This window comes from Miniopterus schreibersii (genome assembly GCF_964146895.1).
Source record: "Miniopterus schreibersii genome assembly, chromosome: 15".
Taxonomy (NCBI): Eukaryota; Metazoa; Chordata; class Mammalia; order Chiroptera; family Miniopteridae; genus Miniopterus; species Miniopterus schreibersii.
The window spans coordinates 50,725,973-50,747,674 of record NC_138115.1 but is presented as its reverse complement, the minus strand read 5'-3'; the positions used below and the strand labels follow the sequence as shown (position 1 = coordinate 50,747,674).

Genomic DNA, 21,702 nt, shown 5'->3' with positions numbered 1-21,702 from the left:
TATGAAGCAGTGAGTACCCAGCAGACACTCAGATAAAGATGTCACAACTGCCCATCCCCCCAACAATGGGGAAGTCAGAAGAGGACTTTCAAAGGTCATTAGAATAGTAAACCAATACATGGAAATAGTTCAGCCTCGGCAGTTAGGGAAGAAATAGAAACAATAATGAGATACTATTTTCATTAATTAGATTAGAAAATATTTAGTCTACTCACACAGGCTAGAGTTCAAAGTCACTCAGATTGACAGAGAGCAGGCAGTGCTTCAGGGCTCAGTGCAGCACTCACCATTCAGCATCATCTTACATGGGCCCAAAGCAAGGCCCTCTCTCCTGTCCACCATTAGCCCCATCCCCACCCATCTACTGGAGAAAAATTCAACAATCCAAAAAAATCACATTGAAAAAAAGTTTATTTAAAAAAGTTCTAGCAGCAAGAACAGTAACAAAACAAAAGGAGAGACCGACAAACAAAGTAAGAAGGAGGTTGTGTCCTATGGGACTTGTCTCCATTCTTCAATCAAGTTCTTTATACCGAGCAAACATGACTCTTCGCACAGCGTCTCGGTAAGTCTCGTTGGACTGTCTCTTGCTGGTTCTTCCTGGAGCCCCCACACTGGGGCCCCTCATCCGGCCTTCGGTCTATAAAAGAAAGGCAAACTATAAAGCGGGCTGTATGAGTTAAATTAGCCTCTAGGCTGGTCTTTGACCACAAACATTTCTGAACCAGTGAGGAGCAGGACTTAGGAGAATTTACATGTTTAATAAATACCCAAGATGAATAAGGAAAGTGGTGATGCCATAATTTCAGGAAACAGAATTCAACACCAGGAATATGAGAAGCCAATCTATAGCTGGCACTTTCAGAGGGGGACTAAGTTAGCACAAAATGGGCGTTTCCTCTTAACACCTTTGTCCCCCTGAAATCTGAGCAGAAAAGCCCTTCCTGGCAACCAGGACTAACTTCATGCTCCTCAAATTTTAGCCATCACAGAACTGATGACAGTCCCTCTCAGAGACGCCTTTGTATCTTTTATTGTTAGTTCCCCAGATTTCACCAAATGATTCTTCAGTCTCAAACTGCCTAATTCCCACAATGCCTCACCTCTTCCTCTGTGTAACAGCATGAGCCCTATTCTAATTTCTCTCTCCACTTCCCACCACCAACCAAACTGCAAAGGGAAAGCACGCCTAGTTATAACCCAGTAATCAAGACCGAGGGGCCCCTCAGCTCTCATATTCTTCACCAGCAGTGGAAAGAGTCCAGCTGAAAGGCAGGGACGCAGCTCTGCGCTGGAGTGAGAGAAAACTAGTTAAGTATATTGTAGGTTCATGTCAGCCCAACAGGATGGAAACCACTTCACCTCTTCGGCTGAAGCCAATCCAGGATGGCCATATCCAAGGCCTGCCCCCTTCCTCCAACCAGCAGCCTGCTGGACACAGCCTCCTTTGCTGCTATTGTCAAGATCTTCTTTATCAACAGGTTTACGATCACTGCAAAAGAAGCAGACATACTTAGATACTGTTACTTTCAAAGTGACCTGCTGGTGAGCCTAATAAAAACCTGTCCTCTTGATTCAGATTTGCCTCCTCTTACATATATTAAATGATATCTCTGAGTGTCTGCTATCCATGCAACAGACTCTGTTGTGGGGATACAGAGATGACCAAGACCTGACCCTGTTCACAGGGAAGGACATGAGGAGGGTAATATGTCAACAGATGCTTATGGCACATTGAAGAACTCAGCCATGGGTGTGGCAACAGTAACTCCCTGCTATTGAAATACAGCACAAGGAACACAAACTGTGAAGGGGCATTTTCTTGTTACACAGAAAATGACAAACTCCAAGAGGGTACAGCTGAACTGGGTCTGACACATGTGGAGTTGGTGAGCTAGGAAAAGAAGTGTGGGAGGAAAGGAGGCCACAGCAAGGAGCAGCAAAAGAACACAATCTGTCCAGGAGAGGAGTGTAGGAGCTGACGAAAGGCTGCTCAGGCCAGACTGAAACTCTGTGAACATCATGCTAAACCCGACTCTGGACTTCACTCGGGCAAAGAAATGCCCGGAACCGCAGGCCTCCCTCTAGGCAACATCTACCTCCACACAAGATGAACTTTAGGAGTTTTCTGCATACTAAAGTCGTGGTAGTGGTAGGGTAGAGAATGGACTGAAGACTGAAGAGCAAAGGTTGAGATTAAGAGTCGGGTTTGGAGGCGAGCTAGAAAGGGGGCCCAGGGGATAAAGGAGGAAGACTGGGCCAGACCAGGTAGGCCATGATGCAGTAATGTTATTACTCTGAAACAGGAATACAGCAGGTTTAGCAGACTTGGACTAGAGTATAACGTGGAACATAATACCAAATCATTGTTTAGTGTGAGGAGCCTGGGAGGTATCCAAGAGGACACGCCCAGGAGGGAAATGGAAATAGAGATTCTGAACTCAGAAAACAGCACTGATTTAGGATGGAGCCGCAGAACTTGGTAGCCTGTTAGTGGCGGCTGAGGCTCTGGGTACCTTGGATGATACAGGTCAAGAGAGTACGGCAGTGAGGGCAAAGTCCAGGAGAACATCTGGAATCACTCAGAAAAGGGGTGAGAAGGAAAGAAGACGAAGGAGGAGCGCCTGGGTGTGTCCTCTTGGATACCTCCCAGGCTCCTCACACTAAACAATGTGGTGTGAAGGGTACGGGGAACAGAGGAGGGTACCCTCCACATTAACAACTGACTCAGGGCAGAGGTGACCTTCTTCCTCCCAGCAGACCCCTGAACTTCTGTCCTCATGCGGTGTAGTTCAAATTGCAGAGAGTGACCCAATGGGATGTTACATTTCGTGGTCCCCCCTTAACACCTCTTAAAAATGCAAATACAATAGACTAGAATTAAAATATTTATTTATTGCACACAGTAAGAAAGTATTTTTCATGAAGATTTCTTTTTCAGTTACACACACACACACACACAAAGTTACTGAGACATGATTCAAAAATAACCTCTCATTTGTGGGCTGTGATCAAGTAGTTGAAATGCCAGAGCCACAGCCCTACAGGGTCTCCTCAAGGCCTTTTTCCATCATCACCTCCCTTCCCCACAGGCATGATAATCTACCTTGGCTTCCAGTTCTTTTCTTACTAACATGGAGATCAGCTCAAGTCTAACTAGATCAATACTTTTCTTATAATCATTTTATAACCCCCACTGTCCTAAGATGATGAGTATGAACTTCATGAACTGGCCTTTGTTGGGCCAGCCTCATCTCATCACTCAACCACCTGTCCCTAGTGTTTAGCGCCACTGAGCTACTTAGAACTCCCCAAATGCATCATAACCCCCCTCTTTCATCCATGGTGTATGCAATTCCCTCCGACTGAAATGCCCTCCCCTTCCCCACCACACGTGTGCCTGCCCTACGAGACGCAGCACCACCTAAGCCTTCTTTATTCAGTGTTCAGTCAAGGATAATATGCCCCGCTCACCTGAGTATTCCCTGCACCTAGTGCAGAATCTGCGCACAGTGGGTTATCAACCAACTAAATAATTCTGGGCTCATGACCTGGAGACTACCTCACTGGAAACAAGCACAGGAAGCTAGAGACCATATATCTCTATCAGCAGCCAACCACTTATTCAGCCCCTATGTGTAACCTGCTCCCGACAGCCTGACCGCCCCGAAACAGAGAACATCAGCACAATTGGAGGAGATGGTTTCACCACTAGGTCTTGAGGCCTAGGCTGAGTCAAGAGTTCCTGGCTTACCTGTCGGTTTCCCTGGAGTATTTAATTCGTTTTCTTTCTGGAGAGTCAAAAGATTGAAGCTTTTCTCTGCGATCATTTCCTCTTTCTTTAAACTTTCCCTGTTGGGAAGCAGAAGAACAGATCTGAGGGAGCAGAGACGTGAGGAAGCTTAACTTTATTTCTCACATTTCTTCTAATGTGAAGGGAGTTCAACTGGTAACTCCTGGGACCTCTCGCTCTTCACACACTCTTCTGGAGGAAGCAGTAGCTTCTTGGACAGGTCAATTTGGCAATAAGCTAGTATGCTTGACCAGCTGTCTTTTCCTTCTCCTCTGAGGAGCTCTCCAACAGGCCTCCACAGGCAGATTCCAAACCATCACATAAGGCCTGACCTGGGCTGGTGCAGCTTGAGGCTGGGTAGGAGAGTCTGGCTAACTGTGTGGTCTAGGTGGCTCTCACAGGAAGCTACCTCGTCTAGCACTTTAGCAGTAAAAGATGCTATTTCAGCAGCCCTATCCAACACTGCCTCATTGATTTTAAAAGCTGGTTAGGAAAGATGAATGCTATTTATTTGATCTACTCGGAGACCCTTAGTACCACCTTTTAAAAAATATCAACTTTATTAAGGTAACATTTATAAATAAGATGCAACTGTTTAAATGTAGTTTGATGAGTTTTGAGAGATGTATACAGCATCTTTTAGGGCGTCTGCATTCTGTCTTCAGCACAGCCTAGAAATTCTACCCCAGAAAGCACAGTCAAGGCAGTAACATGTCTAAGCTTACCTCACGCTCTCTCCTCTCCAGATAGGCGAGCTCCTGCTCTGACTGCTTTATTTTCCGATGGATTTCCAGATTTTGCTGAGAAGAGAAGGAGTTCTGAGTATAGAACAAGTGGTCCCAGAAATGCCTCCAGGCCTTTCCCAGTAGCTGCTTCAGGACAGCAGCTCCTTTCACTGACCAGCTCTCCTAAGTGATCACTACACCCTGCATACACCAATCCTTAACTGGTCTTACTTCAGGCTCAGCAATGGGAACTCAGGTTCTAACGCTGCCTTGTTACACAGATTAGACGTGGTGTGGCACAAGAGGGGACTTCAATCTACTTCTATCTAAAATGTAAAAGACACAAACCTGGTTTATATCTCTTTACCTAAGATCAAAATTATGGGAGAGGGGAATCTGAGCACTTCAGTGAAGAAAACCAAATGCTCACATGCTCTGCCACCACCACCACCACCATCCTGACATCATTCACTTTCAAGCCCCCAGAGGAACATGGAAAGGAACCCCAAGGCCCTGAAAGAGCAAACAGGCTGCTCTGAGAATCCCCTACTCCTTGAGGGCCCCACACTGAAGCCCGGCTCCACTACACAAGATCCTCAGACAGATAAAAGAGAGGAAACTGCAGGGAGGGGAGTCTCTGCACTGATCTCTGCGAGGAAAGGAAAAGTGCTCCTTCTACTTTCTACTGCCCCAGGGCCATTTCAGTTTGTGGGTTTACCAGAAGGCTAGCTCCTCTTTCCTGATGACTACTTTTTATCCCGTTAGCCATTTATTAGCATTTTCATCAGAGAGCTGAAAATTTAAATGTTAGTCTGATGACTCAGAATTTAAAAAGATAGAAGGGACTTGGGAGGTGGTCTGTTGCAGGGACTGTCAGAAGGAGTGTCCCAGAATCCTCGAAGCTTTGCAGAACCTCCAGAGGCAGCTGGGAGAAGAGGTGTGCATATTACCAAGAGCAGAGCTTCTCAGCTTTTAGCCACATGAGACTGGGTTTTGTATTGAGAAAAAGTCTAAGTCCAATCCTCCCCTCACCTGCCCTTGCAGCATGTGCTACAGGAGCCTGAAATAAATCACGCTACAGCGTGAGTCCACCTATGGGGCTGTATTTGTCCAGATTTTGGCTCCTTGGTCAGTACATACAAAGGGAAAGACTGCAGGGGAGGACCGATGTATGTCCATTTAACCCCCTAAGAACAGCTGTGCGCCACAGCTTACAGCAATTACTAACTACATGAAGAATCGGGAGAATGTGACCCACCAGGGGAAAACTGCATCCTGTCAGAGCCAGACGAAACCAGGGGTAGCCTCCAAGGATCAAAGAAGGGAAGGGGCTTATCTGAGGTCCAACTGTTAGGTTAGTGATAGAGCTAAGATGAGAAACCCAGTAGGTGAGCTTCCGACTCCACAAGCCCTTCTCCTCCTATCCTCAGCACAGGCTGTGTGTGGTGCCCCAGCCCAGCCATGCTGCTTGCCTTGGGTCTGAAGTTTTTTGAAGGCGGGTACAGCTTGAAAGCAAAGCAACTCATGAATAAAAAAGGTGGAGAAGCATCTTATTCTCAAAGTGGCCCAATTTAATTATAGGAACCGGGGATGATGCAGGCTGAGGGAGGACAGCATAAGCTTGTTTTTTCCCTGAAATGCTCATCAGAAGTTTGAGAGGTCAGGGCCCCTTCCCGATACCTTGTGCAGGTCTGAGAGCTGCTGGTGCTTGATCAGGACTTCTTTATTGGGAAACTGCCTTCTGCAGAGCAGACAGGCCAGCTTATTCCAGTCTGTGAGTCTGTCATCTTCGTTCTCCTTCTTGGTCAGCTCCTCCTGCTGTTGGGGCTGAGCTGTGCGGGGCTGTGGAGGAGGGGGCTGCTCCTCTTCCTCTTCCTCCTCATAGTCACTGTCTCCGCCATATTCACCCAGGAGGCCAATTAGCGGGTTGACCACCTTGGGCTGGAAGGAGGCGGCCACGGATTAAGACCAAACTTAAGCTATAAGCCAGAAAAGTCCCCTAGCCCTAGGGACTCTAGCCCTAGCTGGTTTGGCTCAGTGGTTAGAGCACTGGCCTGCAGACTGAAGGGTCACAGGTTTGATTCCAGGTCAAGGGCATGTACCCCAGCTGCAGGCTCGATCCCCAGCCAGGTCGGTGGGTGTTGGAGGCAACCAATCGACACATCGATGTTTCTCTCTCTCTCTCTCTCCCTCCTCCCTCCTTTTCACCCTCTCTCTAAAAATCAATGGAAAAATATCCTCTGGTGAGGATTAAAAAATAAAAAATAAAAAAGGAAGTGACTCTAGCAACAGAATGGTGAAGAGAAGAGGAGGAAGGGGGGCCGAAGTAGAACACAGTCTTTATTACCAGCTTAGAGGAAACTGTCAGGTAATGAGGCATGGCCAATGGCTTATGATCAATCAAAAGTAAAAAATAAAGCAGGATACGACTGTTATATATTTATATTTAATCTTAACCATGTGATTAGATTTAGACTATCACTTCTTTTTCAAAATTTATCTTTACTGTTGAAAGATGCCCTCCCCCCGCCACTGATTTCAGAGAGAGAGAGAACGGGGGCTGGGGGTGGGAGAGAAACATCGACTGGTTGCTCTACTTATCTATGCATTCATTGGGGATTGAACCCACAATCTTGGCGTATCAGGATGAAGCTCTAATCAACTGACCTACCTGGCCAGGGCGAGACTATTACTTTAAGGCATCTAAAAAATAGGAAGCAATATTAGCCACTATTCACTCTGGCCAGGCAGGCAAACTATAAAAATGACCAAACATCTAAGCCAGAAAAATGAGTTTCCTTGGTCATTTAGAAGAGAAGAATTAACAAGACCAAGATTTTAACTTAAAATGGCCCAGGCATTCCCCAGTCTGGCAGGAATAGAGCAGGGTGGAGGGAGAGAGGAACTGCCTCTGATTCTCTAGTTATATCCCTATTAGCAGACAATGTACCCCACTTGTTTATACTTGTTTGTGAGAGACAGAGAGTTAAAGGACCAACATCAAAGTGAGGCACCCGCCTTTGAACTTCCTTTCCCATTGGAGCCAGCCCTAGCCCTAGACCAGGGCATGAGCTCAGCCTTACTGGTGGAGGACTCTCTTCCTTCTTCACAGTGGGAGGCAGGGGCTTCTTAAAGACATCCTCTGGGGAGGCTGTCCCCTCACCGGCATTTTCCTGAAACTGACAAAAGTTACGTTAAGAGTTGCTGCTATAATTGCAAAATAAGAAAAGCCATTAAACACCTAATATTTAGTATATATTAAGTGACTACTATATGTCAGGAACCAGATGAGACATTTATACACAGCATCTTCCTCAGCCTCCACTACAATCCTCTTCGATAGGCATTAATACCCTCATTCTAGAAATGACTGGGAATACGGTTAGAAACACAAGTAGCAAAAGCAGGAGCCAAGTATTAAGCCACTGTGACTGTGAAGTCCAAGTTCTCACAAACACGTTCTCTCTCTCCAGATAAACTAAGTAGTATTAAAAGGAAAAAAAAGACACGTTATGAACTGAACCACAAGCATTCATCCACTTTCACTAATGTGTCAGGACAAATCAAATACAATTCTTTGGAAAATAATTTGATTTTATGCCAGGAGATGCAAAGATATTCATTAGCTTTAATCTTGAAATTTTATCCTAAGGAAATAATTTAAAAGGAGAAATAAAATGCTAAATGCTGTACATTACTACAGTATAAAATTAGAAAGAAGAGACAAACAATGCCGAAATGATGAAGAAAATAAGGGCACAGTTTTACTGTGAATTTTTACCAGGCAGGAATTAAAATAATAATTTAAAAATATTATAGAAGCATAGAAAAATACTTATGATCAAATATAAAATGAATAAAAAATATAAAACAGTAGCCCTGTTGCAGTTACACACATAGAGCTGTGTAGACAGAATCAAACACTGAGGGGGAAGATAGGAAGTGAAACTGTGTGGCGCTGGAGTGCTGGGGTTTGAGCTGAGTCACTTTGTTCTACCACCCACGGTTTCTGCACTTGTAAAAAGAGAGACTGGCCCCGGCTGTGAGAGGCAAGGGGATTGCCTACTCTTGTAGCAACTTTACACCTCAAACCCAGCTATCCTCTGCAGTGACCCCTTGATTTTCATCTGTAATTACGCACTGAAAAGAGAGCAGACCACAAATCCTCTCACCCTTGTCCCTCCGCGGTCTTTTTTCTCCTTGCCATCTCTTTTAGACGTTTCCTTCTTGCTACTTGACTTTCCTTGACTGGTTGGTTTCTTTTCCTTGCTCTCTTCTTCCTCAGGTGACCCAGGGTCCTGGGGCACATAGACTTCTTGCTGCAATACAGTTGGAACAGTTAAGTCTACAGAAAATGTTAATTTCTCAGTAGTTTCAGGTCTAAGGAGCAGAGTTCCCTTCTGGGGGAAAGAACAGTTCTCTACTTCCAAGTCTAAGAAGAGACCACATCTCTCCTTAGACTTGGAACAATGTAAAAACCCATTCCAGGGGCCAGGACACATCCAGGCTCCTTTTCCTAAGAGCAGCACTATTCTACTTGTAATGCCACAAGGCACTGATTTTTTAAATAGGAAGAGTTAATATAAAGGTCATCATCTTTAAAATACACCTGAATAAATACAACTCAATAGAAGATCTGGACTTTTTAAAACACCAGACTAGACATGAGGCACAACAGTCAAAGCAGCTGCCTGGAATGGAGAATTACTGTTTCCATAGATTTAAACTTTTCCAACTTTTCATGTAATGAGCAACCAGAGAATCTAGGGGATAAAATCTTCAAAGTAACAAATTATAGGTACTCTTCTCAAAATAAACAACCACTGACAAAGTAAACAAAGCCAAACACTCACCTGGGTATTGGGGTCATAATAAGTTCCCGCCAAGGGGTCATAATAGTAGCCAGTAGCAGAGTCATATATGTAACAGTCAGATGATGCTATAGAAGGAAAAAAAGCAGATGCAACATTAGTCCCTACTAATGAAACCCTTGTTGGGGACACACTAGGAACAGCCAAAGAATGAGGCTGGCCAACCTAAACAGGAGAACATGTAGGTGGCTCTCTCTCTGAATGAGCACCCCTCTTGCCAACTTTGTGACCACTAAGATTTCAATTAATGAGTAGTCAGGCCAAAAACACACAATAGAAATAAAATGAAGGTCACTCACACTGTTGTCCTTGTCGATTTGAATCTGAAGACCAGTCTGAATTTCTGCCACCTCCCCTCCTATCTCGGAAATATTTTTTACCCTATCACAGAAAGGCAAGTTAAAATAATGGAACTTCCGACAGCCGTTAACCTTAACCGTCACCATCGGAGAGAATTCGCGGTCCCTCTTTCAGTCACTTGAGAATTTTAACGGAGCCCTCCCCAACTGCTGAAGCCTACCTGATAGTAGTGCATGTGGTCAGAGTGGTCCCCAGAATCATTTCTGCAACAAACAATACAACATGTCATGGGCCTGTAACCAAAAGCCACTTGAGAAGTGCCTAACCCTACAGACTGGCCAAGAAACTCTCTTTCCCCCATTTTGGAGGGAAAGAAACCAACCCCCACAGCATGCAGTTCTGGTGGTGCAGACTCCTGATGGGAGGAGCAGCGGGCCTTCTACAGAGTCTCTACAGGAGCAAAACAGCAACTGAATTGAGTGTGCAAGAGCCAGATTCCTGTAAGCCGGCCTCTCTGATGTAACCATTCCCCAGTTACCACTCCTGGGCCAGGATGAGTGAAGGAGTAAAGACGAATCCAATTTCCTAGTGCTATGGGAGTACGCACAAGGTCAGGGAGTAGGAAGTCAGGACAGCATTTTCTTAGATTTCCAAGGGGCAAGGCTGTTTCAAGATTTTTCTGCATATCCAAGAGTGTACCATCATTTGGGACCCAAAGATACCAGGCAGTCAAAAAAGGAAGGACTAAAGTACCTAGACCTACTATTTAAGGAAAAAAATCTTGAGTCACAACAAGGCAAGCTTCAGAAAAAGGAAACAGAAAGCAATCCCTAAAAGGAAGGCATCATGTCTTACTATTTGTCTCTCCAGCAGGGAATAGAAGTTTCCTCCCAAACTCGAATGGAGGCAGCACAGGGAGCCCACCCTCTGCCTTACCTTCGTTTCCCAGTAGCCAGGTTTACAGCTACCATCTTCCCATCAATGCTAAATGGTGGATCAAGGTTCTGCAAGATCTTCACTACACGAAGAGCTTCCTGGGGAACACAAGACACATGTTCAGTATTCGAATTCTCCACAGGACAAACTGTAAATGCCAGAGAGAAAAGGCCATGTCCTCTGAAGGGAGACCTGAACAAGGATTTACCTTCTCGAAAGAAAAAGTTACTGAACATTATGCTCTGGTCGTAACTGTAATACGAAGAACATGCTGGCAAGAACAGGCCTCTTAATGAAGGGCTGATCAGGGTAGTCAGAGTAGTCATCAGTTTCTTTTCTTTTTTAATTGGAAAACATTTTATTGTGATAAGCACGCCTTTTTCTAAATTATACAGATTTAAGGTTTGTTCCAGACATGAAGACAGAATCAACTCATATTCATTTTTGTTTTCAGTCAGTTTCTGGTACAAAATGCAGAAATTCAAATCCTTTTCTTTTAGGCTGCAACTATCCTCAACTCAGATCCAGTTTACAAAGTCTCCTGTGATTTTTGAGCATGAAATCGAAGACATACCAATGACTTTTATTACTATCTTTGTGTTACTTCTATAGAAAAGGGCCTCACAGCTAAAAATTCAAGCCACGAGAATCTGTAAAAGCAACACTCTGAGGAAAAAGAGGAAGTGTCCTGTTACCACCAAATAAAAATTTGTCTGTGGTTGGGCAAAACAAGGTTGAGAAATGGGAAAATTCACTAAACTCTTGAAAGGTTCAGTATGCAGATTCTGCACCAGTGACTAAGCTATTTTAACTGGAAACTGTAAATGCCACAGGACAAAAGTGGATCTGAAAGACCGCTCAAGAATCCTAAGTTTCATGGGCAGTCACTTCACCTGAATGAACATTAAACCCAAAGGAAAGAACAAGAGAGGTTATGATACCAGGTAGCGCATGAGAATTCCACTGATAAAGTAGTCCTTCAGACCTTCTTGAGGCTTCTACAGCCAGCTGTCTCTAGGCCACTGCAAGGTGGGGGCAACTCACCGCGTGGGAGTCAAGGTCAATGAAGCCATAGGTGTGGCCCATGGGGCCGGTTCTATTCTTAATGATCCGGACATTGGCAGTAGTCAGGCGGACATAGGGCTCCAGCACTTCCACGATCACCTCAGGGGGCGTGGAACGATAGATACGTTTGAGCATGATCGCTGGACAAACCAAGCACAGATGGTAAAGAAGGAGAGAAACAGAAAGGTTAACTTCTGAAGTCCTCAGAGCCTGTCTTGTTTTTTTTCCTCTAGCGAGGCTGCTTCTGTGACAAAGTGCTAGTCAAATAACTACCTGATACTTTTCTTTACCAATACTTAGAAATCTACAATTAAGCCTCGCTGCGTGTGAACAGTAACTTGCTGTTTGGAGGATTCCTTCAACCAGAACAGCAAGGTCCGCAGAGCAGACGCCTCTACAACCAGGCTGAGCAGCTGTACAAGGGTGCGGGAAGCGGGGTCACAGTGTGGCATGTGCCCCGACAAACCACTTACTTTTGCTCTCCCCATCCTGGCGTGTGTCACCAGACCACGGCTCCTTCTCTCGGTCTCTTCGGAAGCTCAGCCCTTCCCTTCGGGAGGCCGGCAGATATCTTTCTCCTTCTCTCTTCTGATGTCCTTCTTCCCGCTTCTTGGGTTCAGGTTCCTTATCAGCGGACCTTGGGGGCTGGCTGGGTGGTTTTTCTGATAGTGCTGGTATGGAGGTTTTCTGAGGCTGAGGGTAAGTTATTAAATCTTGCTTCACCTCTGTCACTAGAGAAACAGAAACAGAATCTCTAGCAAGTTTTATCCAAAAAGCACTACTGCTGTGATTCCTCCTTTTCTGCCATCAAATACTGACACTGGAGTGCTCTTAATAGTCTCAGAAATGCCTACAAAAAGCCCCGACAGACTATACACAAAGCTAATGAGACAGCACATGAAATAGTTCACAGAAGAAACTATCCAAGTATTTAAAAAATGTAATATTATGAGTTTTCTATCACTTCCCAAACATTATATGATGAAAGAGAGTCATTGATTGGCTGCCTCCTGCATGCCCCCTGCTGGGGATCGAGCCTGAAACCACGATCTCCTGGATCATAGGTCAATGCTCAACTGCTGAGCCATGTTGGCTGAGCTCGTTTATATTTTTACCGGTATTTCTGCAAATGTTTTTCTATTGAAGATCCTGAAATGTTTACATAGAGTGTAAACGGGAAAATAATGATAGCAAATGATTCCCAATAACTTCAAAGAAATGGGAGGGGTGTGTGTGTGTCACATGGATTAACGCCACATAGATTCTTTCCCAACCTAACACCCTTAAATGTATCCTGAACCACAATACTACTGATCTCTATTCAGCTGCCCATTTAGCCACCTCAGTCAGAGAAGCCCACAACCCATCTCTTTTCCCTGGTGGGACTCTGAGGCCCTAAGTCATTTATTAACAGGCCACATAAGGTTAGAAGTCACATTTCACTTTTAAGATCTTTACAGATCAACTTATATTTAGGGATGACTACTTTTAAAGCCAAGCAAAGTATGAAATTTATTCTGCTCAGTGCACAAAACAAAAACCACTGCTTCTGTGCCACTACTCACCTTCCCTTGGGCACTTGCAGAATGAGCATGATCGGTGCCCACCAGTGCTGGCCTTACACTGCAAGAGAAAGAGAAAGAATTTAATTTGACGAAAAATATTTTTAAAAGCCGTATGTAACCCAACACTGTAACACCTGCCAAAAATGAGAGAAATGAGCCATATCCCAGGTCACCTTAAAGCCTAAGAAGTGTGATGTCCCCCCACTCACCGGAGCTGGCAGACAGAGCTGGGAAGCTGCTGTTTGAGAGCTGCTTTCTGACAGGGAGTCTGGACTTTGGAGCAGCCCCAAATGCCTTTGCCCTGGACAAGGATTTCTATAGGAAATAGACTTAACTAAGAAAACTGGACTGTTAGATGGTTTATAGGATACTACTTTCCCAAAACAATTGCCACTCACAGTATGCACCCAAAATCTGGTGCTGAACAGGTTATGACAGCCCCACTCAGGCGTGGCTGGAATGAGAATTCAATGATCAATTTCTCAGACGCTGATTTTAAAAAGGCAGAGGAGGAGGGGGATACACAGGCCGCGCCTTCGGCAGGTACTCTGAAGATGTTAAAAGGAAACGGAGCGTTAACTAGCCAGTAACAAGGGAAGAAACACTTTGCAATGTGGATGTAATTCTTCTTGTTGGAACCTATGAACAAAAAGGCAAGCACATCGTCCAACCCCTACGCCCCTAAAGTTTTGCCACTGAGCTTCCAAGTGCTATGAGGGCAGGGAACTGACTGGCAGGAAACCAAAAAGCAGGAGCCATGAAGAGGATGCTCTCTGAGTAGGCCCTTGCAGGGTGAGTAAGAGTACGCAGATGGAGGAGAGGCGAAAACATTAATAGCAGCAGCTGATGAAACAGCACATGCCACATTCCAGGCCTACATGTCATCACTTATTGATCCAGATGACTATTACCTTTCCATTTTGTAGATGAAACTGAGGGCTGTAAGGTTATCATAGCTGATTATTTCATTATTCCCTGTTCTGTAAGGGGATCATACACACAGCCCTGCCCACTGTCAAGTGATTGTGGCATGGCCCTGTCCCTGTAGGGTGAGTGCACTTCCCTTCTCCACTGTCAGCCTTGGTCATGTGTCTTGCTTTGGACAATGGAGTGTGAATGAATGTGACCTACAAAGGTCTGGCAGAGGTTTTAAGAGCCACTGCTTGTGGGAATGAGCCTCTTGTTCTTTCCCTTAATCTCAAGAAGACCAGTCTCACATCAGGACTGCTCCTTCCATCTGGGTCCCAGAGAGGCCATGGAGCAGAACAATTAGCAATGACGCATAGGCCCCAACATGCACTGTGACTGAAGAATATGTTTGTGATTTTAAGTCACTAGTATTTGGGGGCTATTTGTTATTAGAGCTGTCAGTGGTAGAGCCAAGATCCAAACCTCAGTAGGTGCACTTTAAACACCATGACATTCACCTGTGAGTGTCCGATTCAACAGGCTCTAGTGTGCATATAGTGTAGCCATCACCACAGTCTAACTTCAGAACGTTTTCATCACTCAAAACAAGCTTAGCTGAGTCAATTCCCACTTTCCCTCCAGCCCCCAGAACTGTGCAGTGTATGCTCTTTTGTGTCTGGCACAGGGCTTTCAAGGTTCATCCATGTTGCAGTGAATATCAGTACTTCATTTCTTTTTATTGCCTAACAGCACTCCATTGTATGGCTATACCACACTGTGTTTATCCATTCATCAGCTGACGGGCATCGGGTTGTTTCCATTTTCTGGCTATTGCCAATAACACCACCATGAATACTTTTGAAGTCAGCACATTCCATACCAGGCCAAAGATCACATACGTAGGGTTGGCACCTCAACCCTTTCAAAAAAGTGCAAAAATTTAAAAGTACCCCAGACAGCTAAGCAAGTAGCCTGCCATTTTTTAAAACAACAAAAAACACATTTTTATTGACTTTAGAGAGAGAGGGAAGATGGAAAGAGAGAAACAATGATCGCCTGCCTCCTGCATGCTCCCTACTCAGGATCAAGCCCGAAACCCAGGCATGTGTTCTGACTGGGAATGGAACCAGTGACCTCTTTGTGCACTGGATGATGCTCGACCAACTGATGCACACCAGCCAGGGCAAGTGGCCTGTCGTTTTAAGGGGAAAATGTATCCAAACCACTCTGTTCTTTCAAGCAATAGCCTTGGCAACAATGGTATAATTCTGACATCAGATATCAAACTTTGTTTTATGCCAGTTATCAGAAAACAGAGTTCAAATTTTTCTCTTTAATGCTTGTCCCCCAAGTCTGATTATGAAAGAAACAATAAAGTATACATGACTTCAGAGAGAGGAAGGGAGAGAGAGAGACAGAAACATCAATGATGAGAGAGAATCATTGATCGGCTGCCTCCTGCACGCCCCCTACTGAGGATCAAGCCCGAAACCCAGGCATGTGCCTTGATCGGGAATCAACCTATGACCTCTTCTTGGTTCATGGGTGGATGCTCAACCACTGAGCTACACTGGCTGGGCCATTTTAGCAAAATTTTAGAAAGTTAAATGTTTTCCTAAATTGGCACCTTAAGGTAGTATATCCGTGAAATATGAGTGCTTTGGTTAATGACAACCATAGCTATCCAAAATGCATTTTATTGAGATTAATAAAGTGTCAAACTAAAGTTTTTACTGACATATTAGATTCTATAATACTTTTAATAAAACATGTTCAGAAACTTTATAAATTTTTCATAATTGTTTTTGCAATGAAGTAGCAGCAATGAAAAATGAAAAATTATATTTTCATGCTCAATTGTAATCAAACTGGGCCTCTTTTAAAGAAAAAAATGTTTTTTGATTGATTTGAGAGAGCGAGAGGAAGGGAGAGAAACATCAATTTGTTGTTCGACTTATTTATGCATTCACTGGTTGATTCTTTTATGTGCCCTGATCAGGGATTGAACCTCCAACCTTGACTTATCGCGATGATGCTCTAGCCAACTGAGCTACCTGGCCAGGGCTCTCAAACTGGACTTCTAATAAGAGTATAGCCTAAAATCTTTTAATACATCATTCCACAAGAATATGGAGTTAAACAGAGGTAAAATGCCCTGGTACCTGAAGTTCTATGTCCTTGGAAACCCCTGAATATCCAAAAAATGTATACCTTGCACAGAACCAGCCTCTCTAAATTCACCTTTGCAAACACTACTTTCCCTGTATCCACCCCCAGGAAGGGTAACTGGAAGAGGTTGAAAGTCAACGGACTATCATTCTAAAAAGTGTTTCCAACTGCAGGCCCAGAACCGTCGATGGCTACGGGCAGCAGCTGGGAAATAGGAACTATCGAGACCTTGCCCTGAACTCCAGTTCATCGGAAATGAATCAAGGAAGAAGAGCTCTGTCCTTGGCAATGCCTGCTACCAAACAGCATTCCTGGAGACACAGAGAGCTGTGAGGCCAGATCCTTACTGCTAAGGGAAAGAACTCTTGGCACTTACCCGTTTGCAGTACCAAAAATCCGGGCTTGGTACGTACTCGAGGGTGACCTCTTTGTCATGGATCATTAGAGTTCCCTGTGAAGACAAAGACAGAAGCCATCAACACCACCCCTCAGAGGACAGAGAGACAGGAAGGCACAGACAGCCTTTCCAGTCCCCGAGCTGAAACACTTTATAAAGAGGGAGCTATTCACCGACAGAAGTAAATGGCTGTTTTAAGCCAAGACTCGGGCAGTGCGGCAGAGCAGGCGTAAGCTTAGGGCAAGGGCGCGGGAAAGGGTGATTTCAGTCTTCGGCCTTGGTTCCTGTGGGTTGGGGCACTGTCCTTGGGCAGGTGAGGCCCAGTCTACTCCTCCAGAACTCAGGCAGTAAACTTTCATGTGAGCCCCAGCAAGCCCCCCACCTGGCTCGGGAGCTAGCATACTACCCAGAAAGCAAACTTTCTTCTGCAGCACAGAAGCCCAGGAGCCCTCTCAATTGTCTTCTTTTCCATGGCTAACTCAAAACCTCCTTGGAGAGGGAGGAAGGGCTCTTCGGTGCCTAAAAATTTCCTTGGGAACACTGGCTGCATGGCAAAAGCACCAGGGGAAAGAGATACAACACGGAAGACACGGAGAAGGGAAGAAGGTGAAAGCTTCATGGTAGGTCACATCCTCACATCAGGAAACTGAATGGCTGGTGGCGGTGGCTGCAGCATCACCCTGGCTTGGAGCCTACAGAGTGAGCTGCCACGAGATCTAAGAATCAACCATTGGCAAATAAGCACTTTGGGAAGGTCTGGCACAGGAACAGGTGGGGCAAGGGGCTCAACAAGCCGGCAGCTACAGAGCTCCTTTGCCTCTGCATTTTGGACAAGTCATGAAATCTATTTCACATAAAAAAGAGTTTTGTTTCATAAACACTAACCAGCAGATACGTGTTAATGCAGAGGAAGAATATCTCTGCTACTGACAGGGACCCTCACCCATACTGTAAGTGAACTAACCGAGGATGCGCCTCTGGAACTAGCCCCTGCGCTGTTCATTGTCCGCCCTCTAGGGTCCTCTGTGTTTCCTCTGAGTTATACAAGGCTTTCTTTGCAATTGGACCTCAGTTTCTTGCTTGAATCCATACATCTGTCAAATAATGCTTTACCTCTCTGCTTTTCACACCAAAAGAGTCAAGAAAAATACATAGAATAAAATTATTGTCTTGTCAAAACCAAAGGAAAACTGCCTGCCTACCTAGGTCCTAGAATCTGATTGCTGTGAAATTGTTCCCTGGCTTATTCTCAAGGCTGGGAGACGATGATAGTATTTGCTAACATTTATTAGGTGCTTACTCAGAGCCAGGAACTGTTAAGTATGTTATTCTATTTAATCCCCTAAATCAATGGCGGGGAGACTTTTTTCTGCCAAGGGCCATTTGGATATTTATAACATCATTCGCAGGCCATACAAAATTATCAACTTAAAAATTAGCTACGAAGAAAGCTACTAGATTTATTGAATTTCGAGTCTCGCCTGCAGTTGCCTTGGTAGGTCTAGACCAAATGATACAGCCCGCAGGCCGGATGTTCCCCATCCCTGCCCTTAATGATCCCATAAAGTAACATTATCTCCACTTTACAGATGAGGAAACATGTCAGAGAGGGCAAGGTCACTCAGCCCATGAAAGGCAGAGCCAGGTTGACATCTGGGGCCATAGAAAAGGGACCTCCTACAGCATTCACCAACTCCTGCTCAGTATTAGGGGGAGGAACCAACCCAGAAAGAGAAAAACTTTGCAGGCAGGCAGGGTCAGGGGGATGGCACTCTGCCAAGCTCTACCCTCAAGATGGTATCCGTCCATCCAGAGGCAGTAAATCACATCATTTAGAAACATGGACTCTGGCCCTAGCTGGTGTGGCTCAGTGGTTCAAAGGTCAGCCAGCAAACGGATGGGTCCTGGGTTCAACTCCAGCCAAGGGCATGTACCTTGGTTGCAGGCTTGAACCTCTGGCCCTGGTTGGGGCTCATGCAGAAGGCAACCAATCCATGTGTCTCTCTCACATTGATGTTTTTCTCTCTCTCCCCCCCCACTCTCTTTGTGAAAAGCAATGGAAAAGGTATCCTCGGGTGAGGATTAAAAAAACAAAACAGCCCTGCCAGGCGTGGCTCAGTGGTTGAGCGTCGATCTGGGATCCAGGCGATCGGGGTTCAATTCCCGGTCAGGGCACATGCCCGGGTTGCGGGCTCGATCAATGACTCTCTCATCATTGATGTTTCCGTCTCTCTCTCTTCCTCTCCTTTCCTCTCTCTGAAATCAATAACGATATTAAAAAACAAACAAACAAACAAACAAACAAAAAAAACCAAACCAAACAAAACAAAAGCATGGACTCTGGGCCCAGCTGCTACGACTTGGTTGAGGGCTGATCTATGCTCCAGGAGGCCGCCAGTTAGATTCCTGGTCAGGGCACGTGCCCTGGCTGTGGGCTCGATCTCCAGGAGGGGACGTTCAGAAGGCAGCCGAGCGATGTTTCTCTGTCATCGATGTTTCTGTCTCTCTCTCCCTCTCCCTTCCTCTCTCTGAAATCAATAAAAACATATTTAAACAAACAAACAAACATGGAATCTGGGTCACGGTCCTAAATTTGAATCCTGCCTCCACTCCATGACCTTCAGCAAGGTCCTTAACTTCTTTGCACTTCAGTTTCCTCATCTGTAAAGTAGGGATGACAGTACCTACTTTATAAGGTGGTTATGACCATTAAGTAAACTACCATATGTAGCTTAGCATGGGATACAGTGAAGGCTCAGTAAATGCATTTTGACCCCTCTGTGCTAGACAAGGCCTAGCACCAGCAGGTGGGACTAGGCAGGTCAAGCAGCCACTCACTCCATCTCACTTGCTTGTCAGGTACTGTAGTACCATTTCACAACTCCTTTCACCCTATTGAAAGACTACACCTTTATAGGGAATAGTCACTGCATGTCAGAACCTGCATCTCTATGACAGCACTTAGTGTTTAGCTGTCAACTGCTGGGCAAATCTTAGCATCCAGGCTAAATCTTCCTGACCTTTTATTATCAGTACCAAGCGCAGTACCTGGTACAGATAAGGGACTTAATAAGTGCTTGTGAGTGAAAGACTGAATGGCCCCAACTATCCCTGGAAAATTGGCATGCGCAGTGCACAGCAGCTCTGGAGGGAGTGCCATTGTCACAGATTACATCATCCACCCAGCCCATAAAATGTGTGAGCTGCCATTTGAACAGTAAACAGTGCTGTCGGAACAAGGCACTACTGTTACAGTTAATTGCAAATCCCCATTTCTCCACTTGGAGGCATCAGTAGATCCAGGAATTTATAAGGCAAGGAGCACTTTATACTACAGGTAACAGATATGCAGTCCAGGGGCTGTGGGCAACTTTCTGTTGAAGGTGGGGAAAGTCCCCTGCCGTAAGTACTCATTGGCATACCAACCTGGAGGTTATCTTCACCTCACGTATTACAAAGGCAATGATTTCTTACTGCTCTGAGTCCCCTACAACTAAGGCAGCCCTTCCTTTTCATCCTGCACATGGCTAGACATAAGGCTGCCAGAGGCCACTGCTAAAGATGTGAAATGGCTTTAACATTGCTATTGCTTTAATAAGAATAAACGGACACAGGAGCAGCTGAATGAGAACAATCGGGTCCATCTATGGTTTCACTCCCCAGCTGCCATCGTACAAAGGCAGCCCAGACATACCAAGCACAGGCCTGACATACACTGTACCCCTCCCTAACCCTGCAGTGCCCTTTCTTCAGATTTCACAAAGCAAAGATCTGCCAGCATCTCCCAGGTAAGCAACTTGTGGGCAGTTGGATTAATAAATGGGTAGGATGATTTCTTTACTTTTTGGTTGTCCACTTTAAGGTAATTGTCTATCATCTACCATATTCACACATTAGAATTTTTATTCATCATTTGAATTGCTGGGTCATTCATTAAGCTGCAAAAGTAAAGGTATCATAAAAGACCACGAGTCTGATTAACCAGGTATGGCTCCTAAAGAGGTACCATTTATTTCAAAGTGAAACCAAAGATAATTCCCTTCTCAGCAGTGAAAGATTCAGTTTACATTAGATTAAAACCTGCATTTTAAAATCCTCCCAAGCCCAAAACTCTCACCTGACAAAGTCACACATAGGTGTTCCTAAGTACATCTCAAGAGGCCTTAACATGAAGCTGCAAAAGGCTAAACGTAATGCCCTCCTCAGGAACAAAGCAAGTCCTAACTCTCCACTGCAGAGGAGCAAGCTAGGTGTGAGGGCTGCTGGATGCAACATCCACATTTCCATTTCCTTTTTTGCTGCTGCTCCTGGAGACTTCATAACTCCATTTTGTGACTGTCAACCTTGAGAAGGACTTGAGTGAGAAAACTGAGGCTCTACCCTATGCTCAAGCTGGCTCATAACCAAGTCCAAGCATTCTTAAGCTACTGGGGAGGAACAAGAGAAAATGGACACACATTTCTGGCCAGGAGCTTTGCATCTTTGTTAAAGATCTCCAACACAAGCACGGGCACAGTTAAACTTTGTACTGAGGGTACAGCTGCTGTGTGGCATATGGACTGTCTCATTAAAGCATGGAGAGAGAGACAGACAGACAGACAGAGAGGATCAAAAGGCAGAGGAAAGTATGTGGGCCTAGTGACTACAACTCACACTGAAAAGTCAGCATCCCTCTTCGTAGGGTTGTGCTTCTTCCAAACACAGGGTGGGAGAATCGGGTTACTGGTGGCTGAGAACTGGTACTGTTCATCAGAGATAGTAGCCTTTATTCACAAAGCAGTTACAGTTTACACAGGCATTCTTCACAAACATCACCTCGCTCAAGTCTCACAAGTAGGACACATATAAAACCTATTTCCACATGGGAAGCTATGGCTGAGATACATGGAGCAGCCTGCCAAAAACCAGAGCTTGTTAGCAACACAAAGAGGACTAAAAGGTTTTCCTTTCACCATATTGCTTTTTTGTTTTG

At 45.0% G+C, this 21,702-nt stretch overlaps 1 protein-coding gene across 6 annotated transcripts in view; it reads right to left on the bottom strand.

Annotated features, from left to right (window-relative positions):
- Positions 1 to 394: 394 nt before the first annotated feature.
- Positions 395 to 21,702, bottom strand: part of RBM6 (RNA binding motif protein 6) — a 60,215-nt gene continuing 38,907 nt past the window's right edge. For 3 of the 6 annotated variants that reach the window (XM_081160416.1, XM_081160420.1, XM_081160417.1), the window contains 15 exons: positions 16,710 to 16,784; positions 13,256 to 13,313; positions 12,164 to 12,421; positions 11,670 to 11,830; positions 10,626 to 10,723; positions 9,910 to 9,952; positions 9,689 to 9,770; positions 9,372 to 9,457; positions 8,691 to 8,837; positions 7,602 to 7,697; positions 6,199 to 6,459; positions 4,519 to 4,593; positions 3,755 to 3,852; positions 1,363 to 1,492; positions 395 to 640 (listed from right to left, as the gene is read on the bottom strand). In XM_081160416.1, the coding sequence (XP_081016542.1) occupies positions 515 to 640; positions 1,363 to 1,492; positions 3,755 to 3,852; positions 4,519 to 4,593; positions 6,199 to 6,459; positions 7,602 to 7,697; positions 8,691 to 8,837; positions 9,372 to 9,457; positions 9,689 to 9,770; positions 9,910 to 9,952; positions 10,626 to 10,723; positions 11,670 to 11,830; positions 12,164 to 12,421; positions 13,256 to 13,313; positions 16,710 to 16,784 (1,794 nt within the window). In that variant the 3' untranslated portion in view covers positions 395 to 514. Of the gene's footprint in view, positions 641 to 1,362; positions 1,493 to 3,754; positions 3,853 to 4,518; positions 4,594 to 6,198; positions 6,460 to 7,601; positions 7,698 to 8,690; positions 8,838 to 9,371; positions 9,458 to 9,688; positions 9,771 to 9,909; positions 9,953 to 10,625; positions 10,724 to 11,669; positions 11,831 to 12,163; positions 12,422 to 13,255; positions 13,314 to 16,709; positions 16,785 to 17,694; positions 17,806 to 21,702 lie in introns of those variants that run through there. The other 3 variants (XM_081160418.1, XM_081160421.1, XM_081160419.1) reach the window with 2 other exon arrangements.